The sequence below is a fragment of the Nerophis ophidion genome, linkage group LG11 (genome assembly GCF_033978795.1).
Source record: "Nerophis ophidion isolate RoL-2023_Sa linkage group LG11, RoL_Noph_v1.0, whole genome shotgun sequence".
NCBI lineage: Eukaryota > Metazoa > Chordata > Actinopteri > Syngnathiformes > Syngnathidae > Nerophis > Nerophis ophidion.
The window spans coordinates 43,888,011-43,905,065 of NC_084621.1; the positions used below are offsets into that span (position 1 = coordinate 43,888,011).

At 37.6% G+C, this 17,055-nt stretch overlaps 1 protein-coding gene across 4 annotated transcripts in view; it reads left to right on the plus strand.

Annotated features, from left to right (window-relative positions):
- The window catches only part of LOC133562154 (receptor-type tyrosine-protein phosphatase U), a 565,556-nt gene that overhangs the window by 496,574 nt on the left and 51,927 nt on the right, over nucleotides 1-17,055 (plus strand). For all 4 annotated transcript variants that reach the window (XM_061916074.1, XM_061916075.1, XM_061916076.1 and 1 more), the window contains 2 exons: nucleotides 733-830; nucleotides 10,432-10,548. In XM_061916074.1, the coding sequence (XP_061772058.1) occupies nucleotides 733-830; nucleotides 10,432-10,548 (215 nt within the window). The remainder of the gene's footprint in view (nucleotides 1-732; nucleotides 831-10,431; nucleotides 10,549-17,055) is intronic.

Sequence of the window (17,055 nt, forward strand, 5' to 3'; positions counted from 1 at the left end):
GGTGCATCGCAACACCAAATGTCTTGTCCCCCGCTTGAAATGTGTACCATGCTGGACGCAGCTGGACCCAACCAAAAGCTCCCAACAAAAATTCAAAATCTAAATATTTTACACAGTATTCATCCCTAATACATAAACAATGTATTGAGCTATCATGTCACATGGGAGAAGTTGCCATGCATGCAATTGTCTGTAAAGAAATGCCACAAAGCTGGTAAATAAATCAAGATCTGCCTATTGATGACTTCTAATGTAACCCTCGTCATTTCTACAGACTTTTATACTCAATCTATTCTTGAGCAGGAGATTTTTTGCCTGAGCTCCTGTCACTAAGTTGCCCAGGATCACTCTTTCAGAAAAAGACAGAGATGAAAGTTGGAAGTGCGAAGGAAAAATCTGCTCAGTAGGGTTTCCGTCTCGCCCGCTTCAGTCTTCAGTTTTAATGTTTAGCCCTTTTAAACGTCTCAAAGAGTGACTGATGGTCCTCCAGGCTTTCATCATCGTCTGCCGTTGTTTTGTCACCCGTCGTCTTCTTGTCTGCTGGGACTTCTCCTATAGCTTTATTAACGGCACCATTTTGAGCGATCTTGCCATCATAGCAAGGACACTTAGGTCGCAATAATACAGGAGTGCTCAAAGCAGCAACCCTGGCAACAAGATGACAGGGGTTTGATGCTGCTCTTTCCCATTGTTTTTTTTTTCTTTTCTACTTTAATTTCCTCTTCTTGCCAGGACCCAAGCAGGAGACGCTGTATGATTTCTGGAGGATGGTGTGGCAGGAGAATTGCTTCAGCATCGTCATGATCACCAAACTGGTGGAAGTTGGCAGGGTAAGTCGGGTGCTGGCAGAGTGTTTTGTTTTTTTGGTTTGTGTATTACACAACAGGATTAAAATACACACAATAAACTGATTTGATTGCATTGTGCAATGAAAGATAATCACTTTAGGAACTGGTCATTTAATTTTGGAAACGATATGGATTGTGTTGTGGATATAGGGACACATTTAGAATGCACTGAATAAACAACACAATTTGATCAGAAATACTCCACCTCCTTTTACTGTAGAATCTTCAAAACAGGATTTGTTTGGATAATCGATTCAAATACACAATTGTGAGGTATTAATAACTTTTTTAAACATTTAAAGACAAATGTAAAATGATTAAACTTAACCTAAATTTATTATGTAATCTTAGTTTAACAAGACATATTCTAAGGGGTTTACTGAAATCTAAAGCCTGCTTTTTGTTCATTTCTAATTAAACCCTTAATACTGCCTGAGTAATAGACCATTTGTTGTTTTTTAATAAACCCTATAATTGTCGTCCATTGTTTTATAGTAAAATCGTATTAGAATAGATACATGTGTTAGCATTGACCTTTGTATAGGTAACAATCAAGAGAAAGTTTTAGTAATTATGCGGAACTCTTTCAAAGTTTGTGTTTGTATTATCCATCCATCCATTTTGTACCGCTTATTCCCTTTTGAGGTTGCGGGGGGCGCTGGTGCCTATCTCAGCTACAATCGGGCGGAAGGCGGGGTACACTCTGGACAAGTCGCCACCTCATCGCAGGGCCAACACAGATAGACAGACAACATTCACACTCACATTCACACACTAGGGCCAATTTAGTGTTGCCAATCAACCTATCCCCAGGTGCATGTCATTGGAAGTGGGAGGAAGCCGGAGTACCCGGAGGGAACCCACGCATTCACGGGGAGAACATGCAAACTCCACACACAATGATCCCGAGCCTGGGATTGAACCCAGGACTGCAGGACCTTCGTATTGTGAGGCAGATGCACTAACCCCTCTGCCACCGTGAAGCCCCTGTTTTTATTATCAAGGGTCAATCTTCCTAATTTGTCACATATAACGTACATAGTAGAACAGAATAGTACTTGTCTAGAATGTGAGCTTTTCTTATGTTGCCAAAAAAAAACATTTGTTTTTATTGTGCTGTAGCTCAATCTCGTTACCCTGCGTAATGACAATAAAGCTGATTCTGATTCTGATTCTGATTCTGATTCTGATTCTGATTCTGAACAAGGGTGGGACCTGAATTTGACATGGACGATCCTCAATCATCCATCCGTCCATCCATTTTTTACCGCTTGTCTCGATCCCCAATCAATCAAACTTAATTTATAAATCCCTTTACATCAGCTATAGCTTAACCAAAGCCCTGGACAATAGCGCAAGAAATACAGAGCATAAAAGGAGAGCAAATAATAAATGAAATAAAACAAACAAAAAAAAAGTTAAAATTCATAAAAGTGTCACCATAATTCTAAATACCAAATGCAGCACGGAATAAATAAGTCTTGAGTTTAGTCTTAAAAAAACAAAAATGTGCATGATGTTCCGTACTTCAGCTGGTAAAGAATTGAAAAATCTGGGACCAGCTACGGTGAAAAACCGATAGCAAGTGTTTTTTATATGCATCGAGGAACCTGTTGCTGGTTGGCAGACTGTAGAGCTCGGTTGGGGCGATTATTTTTTAAGAGTTTCCACACAATAGATGGATTTGTCCTATGAACTGCCTTAAAACCAAAACAAATCCACCTAAAATGGACTGGAGGCCGGCCAGTGCAGAGGGTGCAGAACTTAAGTGGTGCACCTCTTTCGTCGAGTTTTGTTAAGAGTCGCACTGCAGCATTTTGTACCAGATTTACAGAGAACCGTTTGATACCAACAAGGCTAGAACTGATAAAAGCATAGATAACAATTTTAAGTTTTTGCTATCTAACAAAAGGCTTAACTTTAGGCAGAAGGCTCAGTTAAAAAAAATAAAAAAATTAACAACACAGTCAACTTCCTTGGCAAAAATCAGATCGATGTCCAGATTAACACCAGGATTATTCCACTGGTTTGCAGTAGGGAGCAAAAGAACCTAAATCAATGACAGCACTAGGGAAAATGTTGGATCCAAACATATTGTATTCTATTTTAGACTTATTTAAATGTAAGAAAGGATGTGTCAGCCCTGCTATGATGTCTCATCCATGCATTCATCCATACATCCATTTTCTGCCGCTTGTCCCTAATATGCAGTTAAAAACTGAATTTAGTGTGTATGTTGTGTTAAGAAAAACAGTTAGTTCCTAAATTTGCAGATTGTCAGTATAGAAATCAAAGAAAAGTTTGTGCTTGTCCATAACTAAACTTAGTAACAACAAATATAAGGAAAACAATATTAGCCCACGAATTGATCCTTGAGGAACTCATTGAGGCAAACGTTAATCTGCGTCTAAAAGAACATTTGGGTAAAAAAGGAAGCTATTTACAGTGCACCTGGAAGGAAATGACAGCGCTCCACTTTTTCCACATTTTTGTTATGTTACAGCCTTATTCCAAAATGTAATACATGTATTTTTGTCGTTAAAATTTCAAACGCAATACCCCATAATGAAAATGTGAAAACATGTTTATGTTTAATTTGGCAAATATACGAGAAATAAACCAAAAAGTCACATGTCCATAAGTATTCCCAGCTTTTTGCTCAATATTTTGCTGATACGCCTTTGGCAGCAATTACAGCCTCAAGTATTTTTGAATATTATGCCACAAGCTTTGCACACCTATCTTTGGGCAGTTTTGCACAATCTTCTTTTCCCCATTTCTCTTTGCAGCACTTCTTAAGCTCCATCAGTTTGGATGGTAAGCGTTGGTTTTCATCCAGGATGTCTCTGTACATTTCTGCATTCATCTTAGTGACCAAGAACTCGATGGTCACTCTGTCAGAGTCACAGCATTCCTCTGTGGAGTGAAGAACCTTCTAGAAGGACAACCATCTCTGCAGCAATCCACCAATTGGCCTGTACAATATAGTGGCCATGTACGCTACTTCTTAGTAAAACGTTTGCCAACATGCACCCGAGAGACTCTCAGACTATGAGAAAAAACATTTTCTGGTCAGATGAGACAAAGACTTAACTCTCTGGTATGATTGCCAGGCGTCATGTTTGGAGGGAACCAGGCATTGCTCATCACCAGGCCAATACCACCCATACAGTGGAGCATGATGGTGTCAGCATCATGCTGTTGGGATGGTTTTCAGTGGCAGGAATGAGGAGAGTAGTCAGGATGGAGGGAAAGTTGAATGAATCAATGTACAGAGACATGCTGGATGAAAACAAATGCTTCCCATCCAACCTGATGGAGCTTGAGAAGTACTGCAAAAAGGAATGGACGAAACTGCCCAAAGATAGGTGTGCCAATCTTGTGGCATTCTATTCAAAGACTTGAGGCTGTAAAAGTTGCAATAACAAAGTATGAGCAAAGGCTGTGAATACTTATGGACATGTTTGAGTTTGACTTTATTTTGAACATGCAAAAATACAACATGATACATTACAATTTCCAGTTTTTCTTTTCAACATGTTCGAAAAGGAGTAGGAAGAAGCAGAATTTATTTAATCCTACCCCTTTTCTTTTACATAACAGTTGCTAAAACTTTTTGTTCACTTCCTGTTCTAAATGTATTCACAATATGCTCCATAAGTAATCACAATAAAATGAATAATAATAATAATTTAATAATAATAATAGGTGGAGTATTTCATATGATGAGATAAGTAAGATTATTTTGAGAATGAATGAATGGATGGATGAAAAAAATTGAGAATGTTTATCGTGGTTTTTCTTCTTTGTACTTTGTAAACACTTTAAGTTTGAAGAGTTTCTTGATGTGGATCATATTAGTACATTGTTTGATCGCTTTGTTTATTCCATTCCATAATTTCATTCCACATACTGATATACTGAATGTCTTAAGTGTTGTACTTGCATACAAATGTTTTAAATATGATGTTTATGTTTTTTTTTTAATTTTGTTTTAGTTTTAACAAGTTTGTTAATTTGTTAATATGTATGTAGAATGTTGAGGAGAAAAATGTATCTATTCCATTTTGGAATAAAGCTGGAACATAACAATATCTGGAAAACATGAAGCGCTGTGAATACTATAAGGATGTCCTGCATGTTTGAGTCATGGTGTGTCCACATCTTCAGTGTGTTTGGATGAGAACATCCTTTGTCATGAACAAAAATATGAGAAGACTGCTCAAATATTCCCGTTGAAGAAACATAATGACACATATTAACCAGATTGTTTTGAAGTGTTAGTAAGCAGGTTTATATAAGGTCTTATTCTTTTTTTTTTTAATGATGGCCATTTTATGTGGATTATCCTGTGTTTTCACAGAAGAACATCAAAGGAGTGCAGTGTTGTGTTATAAGCATTTGCATAATAGTTCTAACGATTGTATGCTTTGTGAACTGTGCTGGAGTGGGACTTACTTGTGATGCAGAAACTGATATTCTCAGACACACATTATTTCCATTATTATTTGCACACATCACATAAATACTAAGGTATATTCTACCATAAGCAGCCCATGTGTTTTCTATCTAGTTAGAAAAATAATGTCACACAATTTTGGAGCCCTGGCCTCACATGCAGTTTGGTTCTGCATGGCAAAAACTTTTGAAAACAGTCAACAAATGAGAATCCTCAACCAAATAGCCAAATCATACCTACTTTATTTACACTTTCTATAATATCTAATACTTATTTCACCTCTTGGGATTAAATATATACACAACACAATAACACAGAGTAAATGCGACCGTTTTCAAAATAAAACGATGCTCTGTCATACACAAAACAATGTAGCAGCCATTACAGTGGAATACAGTGATGACGTACATGTATGTGTCTGTCCTCCTTCAGCTTGAAGGTGGTACACCAATGTGAAATAATGCAATTCAAGCACATAATCATAATACAGTGGTACCTTCAAATTCAAAACGCTCTGTCCATGACACCTTCAAATCTCCAAGTTTTTCATATTTTAGAACATGTTTTTTCTTACAGAAAATAATGCAATTATTTCATTTGTTCAAGGCTCAAACTGTCACAATTACATAACATTATTAAACTGCATAGGCAGTGTTTTAAGTACCACTTTCAAATTTTAGGCCAAATGTGGTCCGCCACATAATTTTATGCTGCCCGCAAAAGCCTTAGAAATAATATGCGTCAATAAAGCACTTAATCTTTTTCTCTAAATGTATTTTTGTTGCAATTTTGACAGACAAAATCCCAATTGCATGTCTTTTAACTTAAATGATACTATGTACCAATGTATTCCAAACATTTTTATTGTTAAAAAAAAAAAAACACCTCAATGTTTGCTTGTCGCCTTTCAGTTATTGATCAATCCGTATGTGAAAAAAATATAATGCATAAGCAATTATCTAGTAATATCATAAGGTTGTTATATATTAATATTATATACATTTACTGTTATAATTAAGCGGCCCTCTGATATCAGTTATAACTGCAATGTGGCCCTAAATGAAAACTTTAACACCACTAATCTAAACAAAGAATAATTTGTTAGTCTTATTTTATTATATTATCAATATTCTTTATCTCACGTATTAATAAACTTTTGTTGGCGCAAACACACCTATTACTTGGATTCAAAATGACATCACGTCCTGCTCATTGAATACGCGTTGTGTTCAAGCCGTTATCAATGGGTACAAAGTGCCGTTCAGCCTTTCTCAAAGAAAAATGCCATATGCTTGCGTTGTTTTCGTCTGTAAAAACCATTTAAATAGCAAATAGGATAAACGTTTCTCCAGAGTTCCTCGAGAGGTAAACAAGAATGGCGGAAGAGTGCAAGATTTTATGAAAGACGGTGACAAAAGCAGTACGCACTTCAGTCCAACTGAGAGCTGAAGAATGCACAAGCTTGCTGTGACCACTTTGTTAAAGATTTGTTTAATGTACTTGTATTGTTTAGTGTTTCGCATTTAAGGAATATCCTGATATTATTTATATTTCTTAAGACACATTTTTGCCACAAGTGTTATGAAAAGCACCAACCAACTTGGCAAGTCTAAATAAAAAAAATCAAATGTGAGCAAAACCTAAAAGAGTTAAGCATTTACCAAAGGCAACAATCAAAAATTAAGCTTTCAGCACATACACAACGTTGAAATACAAACCCCGTTTCCGTATGAGTTGGGAAATTGTGTTAGATGTAAATATAAACGGAATACAATGATTTGCAAATAACTTTCAACCCATATTCATTTGAATATGCTACAAAGAACACATATATTGATGTTCAACCTGATAAACCTTTTTTTTTTTTGCAAATAATTATTAACTTTAGAATTTGATGCCAGCAACACGTGACAAAGAAGTTGGGAAAGGTGGCAATGAACACTGATAAAGTTGAGGAATTCTCATCAAACACTTATTTGGAACATTCCACAGGTGTGCAGGCTAATTGGGAACAGGTGGGTGCCATGATTGGATATAAAAGCAGCTTCCATGAAATGCTCAGTATTTCACAAACAAGGATGGGGCGAGGTTCACCACTTTGTAAGCAAATTGTCGAACAGTTTTAGAACAACACTTCTCAACGGGCTATTGCAAGGAATTTTGGGATTTTAACATCTACTTTCCGTAAAATCATCAAAAGGTTCAGAGAATCTGGCGAAATCACTGCACGTAAGTGATGATATTACGGACCTTTGATCTCTCAGGCGGTACTGCATCAAAAATCGACATCAGTGTATAAAGGATATCACCACATGGGCTCAGGAACACTTCCTAAAACCACTGTCAGTAACTACAGTTGGTCGCTACATCTGTAAGTGCAAGTTAAAACTCTACAATGCAAAGCCAAACCCATTTACAACAACACCCAGAAAAGCCGCCGACTTTATTGGGCCCGGGCTCATCTAAGATGGACTGATGCAAAGTGGAAAAGTGTTCTGTGGTCTGACGAGTGCACATTTCAAATTTGATTTGGAAACTGTGGACATGGTGTCCTCCGGAACAAAGAGGAAAATAACCATCCGGATTGTTATAGGCGCGAAGTTCTAAAGCCAGCATCTGTGATGGTATGGGGGTGTATTAGTGCTCAAGACATGGGTAACCTACACATCTTTGAAGGCACCATTAATGCTGAATGGTCCACACAGGTTTTGGAGCAACAAATGTTGTCATCCAAGCAACATTATCATGGACATTACCGCTTATTTCAGCAAGAAAATGCCAAGCCACGTGTTACAACAGCGTGGCTTCATAGTAAAAGACTGCAGGTACTTTCCTGGCCGGCCTGCAGTCCAGACCTGTCTCCCATCAAAAATGTGTGGCGCATTATGAAGCGTAAAATACGAAAGCGGAGACCCCGGACTGTTGAATGACTGAAGCTCTACATAAAACAAGAATGGGAAAGAATTCCACTTTAAAAGCTTCAACAATTAGTTTCCTCAGTTTATTGAGTTTTGCAAAAAAAAAAGGTTAAGTAACACAGTGGTGAACATGCCCTTTCCCAACTACTTTGGCACGTGTTGCAGCCAAGAATTTCTAAGCTAATTATTATTTGCAAAAAAAAAATAAAGTTTATTAGTTTGAACATCAAATATCTTGTGTTTGTAGAGCATTCAATTGATTATGGGTTGAAAAGGATTTGCAAATCACTGTATTCCGTTTATATTTACATCTAACACAATTTCCCAACTCATATGGAAACGGGGTTTGTATGTTCTGTATTTTTCAGAGTATAAGTTGCTACGGAGTATAAGTCGCACCTGCCGAAAATGCATAATAAAGAAGAAAAAAAACAACATATATAAGTCGCACTGTAATATTAGTCGCATTTATGGGGGGAAATTTATTTGATAAAATCCAACACCAAGAATAGACATTTGAAAGGCAATTTAAAATAAATAAAGAATAGTGAACAACAGGCTGAATAAGTGTACATTATATGACGCATAAATAACCAACTGAGAAGGTGCCTAGTGAGTCATTCAAATAACTATAACATATAGAACATGCTATATGTTTACCAAACAATCTGTCACTCCTAATCGCTAAATCCGATGAAATCTTATACGTCTAGTCTCTTTTGTGAATGAGCTAAATAATATTATTTGATATTTTACGGTAACGTGTTAATAATTTCACACATAAGCCACTCCTGAGTATAAGTCTGAAAAAAACTGCGACTTATAGTCCGAAAAATACAGTAGTTATATTTTGATAAAGACGGGGAAAAACATGCATACTTATAAACGGCGGATGCAACAGCAAGGGCAAGCAACAATCATGGTGGTAGACACAGAGTTCAATCATGAAATACAACTTTACCCGAGGCAAAAAAAATGCATTTTATCAGGGAGAGTCTTGATACGGATGTCCTTAACCCAGCTACACACTAAAAAGTTGTAGACCTCCATGTTTTTCCAGGTTTTTATCTGTTTTATTGTGTAGAACGATGTCTGGAGCACACGATAGTTCGATATGTTCGTGAACTCCACCGACGACTAATCCTTAATCACTCGACAATTTGGAAAAAAAAAATAAGTTTAGGGATCTATTCTATTGCCTATTTGGATTTGTTGGTCATATCTGCTTTTTGCAGGAATGTATAGGCCCCTTGTGTACTCATTCTCCTTGCTGTACAACAGCCATCTTGTCTTGGTTGACCACTGGTGGCTTTCACTTTCGGGAAGAAGTCACTTGGTGGAATACAAGCAATATATACACATATATAGGCACATACATATACTAGTCCCAAATGACGGTAAAACCAAAAAGTAATACGTAAATTAAACCCAAATAATAATAATAATAATGTAAACCCTTTATGATTGTTAGAAACCCTCATTACCGTATGCAGATGAAACTCAAAATAATTGAATTCTTGTGCAAAAGTTTGTTTATTCCAGCAATTAGATTTTGAGTCTTCTTTTGATATAATTTTAATGATTATGGCCTACAGCTAAAAAAAAAAAAAAAAAGCGCCCGGATTGAAAATCTAAGAAAATGTGGAGTTTTCAAAAACTGTAAGCCATGATCATCAAAATGATAACAAATAAAGGCTTTACACATCTCACTTAGCATTTAACGTTTGAAGTAGAATGAATTCCCGCCTATTGCCCGAATGCAGCTGAGATAGGCTCCCACCCGCAACCTCAAAAGATATAAGCGGTAGAAAATGGATGGATGGATGGATGGAAGTTGAATAAACTTTTCCATTTTATTCTTTTAGTTTCACATGTACAGTATACTGAAAACCATGTATTTGTATCTCTATGGTTGGATATTCTTTTAACCTTGAATTCAAACTCATGTTGCATGCAACATATTATGTACAGTATGTATTCTATCTGAATTGAATTGACTGAACTGCAAACATTTATGTTCAATGCACTTAAATTACAATATTGCAAACATTGCCTTATCTAGGAAGTAGTGAGAAAGCAGGCTAAACCTGACAGTGGCATGTTATAAAGATGATGACACCTTTAAGGGCCACTACTAACTTAGTAGTGATATTTATTTACAACAGAAATAAAATCAGGTTTGATTGTGCATTATTTTTCTATGCAGGTGAAATGCTGTAAATATTGGCCTGAAGACAGCGAGATGTACGGGGATATTAAAATCACTCTGCTCAAAACGGAGACGCTTGCTGAATATACAGTCCGGACTTTTGCCTTGGAGAGGGTGAGTTTATGATCAATACATGCACTTTGTGGTTATGAAATACTTGATGTGTCATATTCCGGTGACTCAGCAACCAAGTGGAGAGTACAAGTGACAAGTCTATTTGAAAGAAGATATCTGTTTGAAAGGCAACCTTTTAAATGTACAAATGCCTGTGTAATATTGAAAAAAGGTCTATAACACATTCACTTTTTTTTTCATTTGTAGGCATGGTAATTGATAAGATTTTTTCAGTTTAGATTCCACTTTCAATTGTGCTTAACGGTTCGGTTTCTTATCGCTTCTTATTTGGATAGAAAAAGATGGAATAGCATCAATTTTGATTAGTTTAGATCATGGGTGTCAAACTCTGGCCCGCCGGCCAAATTTGGCCCGCCCTACAATTTTATTTGGCCCTTGAGGCAATATGAAATTAACATTAGAGCTAGCCCGCCGGTACTATAAAGGCAGTGCCTTTAGCATGGTCTACAATATGTTGTCACGTCCGCTTTGTACACACACTTAAGTGAATGCCACGCATACTTGCTCAACAACCATACAGATCAGACTGAGGGTGGCCGTATAAACAACTTTAACACTGTTACAAATATGCGCCACACTGTGAACCCACACCATACAAGAATGACCAACACATTTCGGAAGAACATCCGCACCGTAACACAACATAAACACAACAGAACAAATACCCAGAACCCCTTGCAGCACTGACTACCACCAAAACCCGCCCCCCACCACCAACCCCACCCATCTCATTATTATTTTATTTTAAGATTTATTAGCCTGTGGAAAAATGTAATGTTCATATTTACCTCAGAAGGCTGCAAATAGAAAATAATCATTAAATGTTTTATTTAAATTGTATTTATTTGACCATTTATTTTGTTTTCGTTTGTTTTTTGAATGTTGATTTTGCATTATTAAGTTATATAATTATTGCTTATTCCATATTCATTGTTCAAGCAAATCAGTGTAGCAAACTGAGCAATAATTAACAATTTATTCATCCACTTTCTCTTGTTACTTCAAGGCTTGAATGATTGATTCATTCATTATTGTTATTTTATTTTCAAATTTATTATTAGCCTGTGGACAAATTTTATTTTGATATTTACGTCAGAAGGCTGCAAATAGAAAAGAGGCACTCAATTTTTATTCAAATTTAATTTGAAATGCCATTGATATTTTTTTATTATTATTATTATTATTATTTAAAACTCGATTTTGCATGTCACTATAAAGTTATATAAGCCTTGCTTGTTCAATATTCAATGCAAAACTTGTTTGGGTCCCTATTAAAAGGTTCATTTGTTCAACCCTTGGCCCGAAGCTTTGTTCAGTTTAAAATTTTGGCCCACTCTGTATTTGACTCTGACACCCTTGGTTTATAGGTAACAGGCAGGGCCTTACAAAGCCTACAGTGAGGTCTCAAGAGACACATTACATAGCATTGAAAAGATTAAGAACTCGTTACAAAATGTATTAAAGAAATACATATTCTTCTGTAGAATTTAACAAAATAAAACATGTGGACATTACATAAGAATGTAGTATGTTGGTAATGTGATAATAACATACAAAGTGAGATGTCAAGCCTTTATTTATTGTAATTGAGACTATTATGGTTTACAGTTCATGAAAACCTTGAATTGAAAATCTTAGAAAATGTGGGTTTTCAAAAACTGTAAGCCGTGATCATCAAAAGTATTACAAATAAAAGCTTGCCTTAGCTTACTTTGCATGTAATGAGTTATCCCCGCATATCAGTTTCACATTTGAAGTTCATTGCTGACAAGAATGGACTTTTACATGATAGTCCAATATTTAAAATTTCACCTGTATAATATAATGACCGAATGAAAATCTGGTGGGAGGAAAACATGCAACTTTTTTCAGACTACAATTGAACATTCACATAGCAAAAAAATGACTGTCTACTGTGGCAAATGGGTGCAAGCTTTCGACCACAATTTATTTACTGCTCGGTGACATTCATCTAGCGGCAGATGTGAACTGGAGCGAGTACTGCCCGCCTCGGAGTTAGTCAGAATCTGTCTTGCCTTTCTCGACATGCTCATCTAAATAAGAAGACATTTATTTCAATTAAAAAAAAAATAGCGCTGAGTTAGTACTTGTATTCAGATGACATGCTAGCTAGCGTTACTGCCGCTGGGATGACATCGGAGTGGTTCTAAAACGTGACTTTCATTATACTGTAGTTATTGCATGCTTTATGTTCAGATGTTTCAGAATATTGCTCGTATGTTCTCCTTTTGTTGAAAAAGCAACCTTGCAATTATTCAGGGATGCCAGATGTCCTCTATTTAGCAGAATTCCGCTATTCTTCGAGCCCAGTGATTCTCAAACTGTAGTGGTATGTGGGCTCCATCCATAGTGGTACCCCAAATAATCACTAAATTAAATCCCTAAATGAAAATAACTTAATTAATTGAATATTGCTACTTTCTGCATAAAGTACTACTGTGTTCTATCTTTATATTTTTCAATGTTAAATGAGTTCAAAAAAAAGGATTTAAAATGAAACAAACTATGGCTTTCATGTCTAGTGATTCCGTACTGTCATGAAACGGTATCCTTTCCTATGCAAACTTCTAATATATCATTCAATAAATCAATCAATAGGGATGTTCTAATGCCAACACGGCACTTTTTGGAGTTATTGGTATTTGAGAGTATTGGAAGCTAAATCTTCGATACCATACTAATATTTATTTTGTAGAAAACCTTGGGTCTAGACCTAAATAGAGCACACACGGCCCTAAAGTCAAGCAACTTAATAAAACACTTGAATGCCTGCAATGCCGAAGCACACAATGAAGTTAGTGAGGTTGAAGCTAACAAGGCAGGACAAAAACAACAAACATTATTGTGGTAAACTAATAGAATTCATAGTATTGGATGATCAACCACTCTTAATGGTAAACAAATTGGGATTTTGCCCCTCGTCTGGTCGTAAATACATGACCGATACAGCCTTTCCTGACCTGTATAAGAACATCCTCACCTATGGTCATGAGCTTTGGGTCATGACCGAAAGGACAAAATCACGGGTACAAGCGGCCGAAATGAGTTTCCTCCGCTGGATTGCGGGGCTCTCCCTTAGAGATAGGGTGCAAAGTTCTGCCATCCGGTAGGAGCTCAAAGTAAAGCCGCTGCTTCTCCACATCGAGAGGAGCCAAATGAGGTTGTTCGGGCATCTGGTAAGGATGCCAACCGAACGCCTCCTAGGGAGGTGTTTCGGGCACGTCCGACCGGTAGGAGGCCACAGGAAAGACCCAGGACACGTTGGGAAGACTATGTCTCCTAGGTGACCTGGGAACGTCTCGGGATTCCCGGGGAAGAGCCGGACGAAGTGGCTGGGGAGAGGAGAGTCTGGGCTTCCCTGCTTAGGCTGCTGCCCCCGCGACCCGGCCTCGGATAAGAGAAAGAAGATGGATGGATGGATGGATAGATGGATGGATGATTAATCTTCTTGAAGTGCAGCAGAAGGAAAGGGAGAGGAGTGTCAACAAAGCTGTGGCTGTTTCCTACCACTCATTGCCTGTCCATTTGACTCGTTTTGAGGTAGCTAAACTGGGGAAAAAACTTTTAAGAAAGCTAAAAATCACTTAAAAAGCACACAAGGTAGCACTTGGCAAAGTAGCTAAGAACATATTTCAGGGAGAGTCCCACATTTACCTCCCAGGGGGTGATCAAGGGTGATGGGTCAGATGCATTGAATACATTTGCCACATCTAGTATGTGTGTGACCATCATTGGTATTTTAACTTTAACTTTAACATTTCAGGGCCCTTCCTGAAAATCTACCAGGGCCATCATTCTCATAAATTTTTGTTGATTTGGTGTCGCAACAATATTGCGACACAATCCTTCACTGGGCGCCGTTTTCGGCCTGGCAATCATAACAGTCATATTCATATGAATTAATCTGAATTCAAACAAAGACACAAGTCATACAATTGTATATTTGTAATCATTTAAATAACCCCCTTGGCCTCTTCTGAAAAAAAATAGTTTGATTCACACTAATGTTCCCTCTAAGGTGTGCGCCTCTGCAGTTGTGCCCTGCTTCATTGTCCTCCACGAACGAGTCTGTGCAGCATTCAAATCCAAATCCAACTTAAACTCTAAACAAAATAAACACATAACAGATTATTCTATACCATTTTCAACAAGTGGCCATAACAGATAAAAGGAGGAGGTGCAGTGCATCAACAAACATTATGTTGAGCAAAACTGATGACTGTCGGCCGGCGGATAACCACACCAAACATCAGCAACAAAATCACTATTCAACAGAACTGTTTACTTTCTGTTGTAATCACAATAAAACAAACACATGTCATATTGACAGCAGCCGCTCACTCTTTCATTTGCGTTAAAAGACCCACACACTTGGCTCAGCCGGTGACACATTCATGGCAGCAAAAACAGTCGGACAACTCATGTGTATAATGACACATTCAAGTTATACTCAGCAATTATTAAATACTAAGTAATTATTAACCTTATTATTAATAATTACAGAGTAATTATTCATTTCTCATAATTACTAATTGGGGCAGCACGGTGGACCCGGGGGTTAGTGCATATGCCTCACAATACAAAGGTCCTGAGTAGACCTGGGTTATATCCCGGGTTCGGGATCTTTCTGTGTGGAGTTTGCATGTTCTCCCCGTGACTGCGTGGGTTCCCTCCAGGTACTCCGGCTTCCTCCCACCTCCAAAGACATGCACCTGGGGATATGTTGATTGACATCACTAAGTTGGCCCGAGTGTGTGAATGTGAGTGTGAATGTTGTCTGTCCATCTGTGTTGGCCCTGTGATGAGGTAGAGACTTGTCCAGGGTGTACACCGCCTTCCGTCGGAATGCAGCGGAAACAGGCTCCAGTACCCCCTGTGACCCCAAAAGGGACAAGCGATAAAAAATGGATGGATGGATTACTAATTATTAGCACCTCTTTGTATATATATATATATATATATATATATATATATATATATATAAATAGATAATAAATGGGTTGTACTTGTATAGCGCTTTTCTACCTTCAAGGTACTCAAAGCGCTTTGACACTACTTCCACATTTACCCATTCACACACACATTCACACACTGATGGAGGGAGCTGCCATGCAAGGCACCAACCAGCACCCATCAGGAGCAAGGGTGAAGTGTCTTGCTCAGGACACAACAGACATGACGAGGTTGGTACTTGGTGGGATTTGAACCAGGGACCCTCGGGTTGCGCACAGCCACTCTTCCACTGCGCCACGCAGTATATATATATATATATATTTATATATATATATATATATTAGGGCTGGGCAACGATTAAACATTTTAATCGAAGTTAATCGCACTATTTCTCCGATTAATCGCGATTAACTGCATTGTATACGCAAAGCCCAATAATGAATTCAAAAGTAGTGTGTAATGCACCTTTATTGGAATATTCTCCCACATGAACAAAAGCGCCAAAACATTTGTTGTGCAAACACAATTTAAATCAGTCCTTGTTAAACAGTAGCAGTTAAATAGCATATTTTATGAAAATCAACTCAAAAAATGTAAATACAAACATTTAAGCTTATTGCCACTGCCAGGGTATTTAAGTTATCCTGTTTGTTATGGAAAATAAATATAATCTACATACAAATCTCTGAGCCACAATCATAACATCTGAACAGGCAATTTCTGAGGTAACAGCAGAAACATTTTTTTTATCAGGGATCTTATGTTTAAAAAAAACTATATTATAGGTAGTGGGCTGTTTTAAGGAATTTTTTTTATCAAATTAGCCGTAGTAGCAATATTAATAATGTTGTGTTTATTCTGCGTAGTGCACTTAAAATAATTATGACCATATCTAGGAATTGATATGATGGGAATTTTCCGATTGTTTGCTTGGTGCTTTGATAAACTGAACGCATATACATGGTACTATATTGTGATGTTATGAGCCAGGGAAAAAAAGAACTACCCTACCCAGCATGCAACAGGAGTGACGAGCATGCGCGGTAGCCCGGTATAGGTTGTGTCGCCATGACGGCATCTTGTATGTTGTGATATGCACGCTTTGAAAGCAAACGTTAAGAACTCAGCCAATACTCCTTGTCTGCATTATTCATAAATAGACAGACAACACATGTAGTCCGCTGCTTCACAGGCCGCTGGATGTAGCCGGCAAAGTATTCCCATGCTAGCTAGCCGGTCTAGCAAGCACGCGTCATTCAGTCCAAAACGGCCCGATCTATCCACATTCAGAATTTTCTGGCGGTCGTAAGTGATCCCGGAGTGACCACGCTGTAAGCCAGCCATGACATTTGCAGAATTGTCCGGTATTTTTGCCAAATGTTCCATCTTTACCAAGAGCCCATCGACGCCGAAGTACATCCGGGAGATGCCATCTTGTTAAGAAAAGGCGTTAACAAAATAAAAGCATGTAAACAACATACGCAAGTGTGCGATAAAATGATTGTCGGCGTT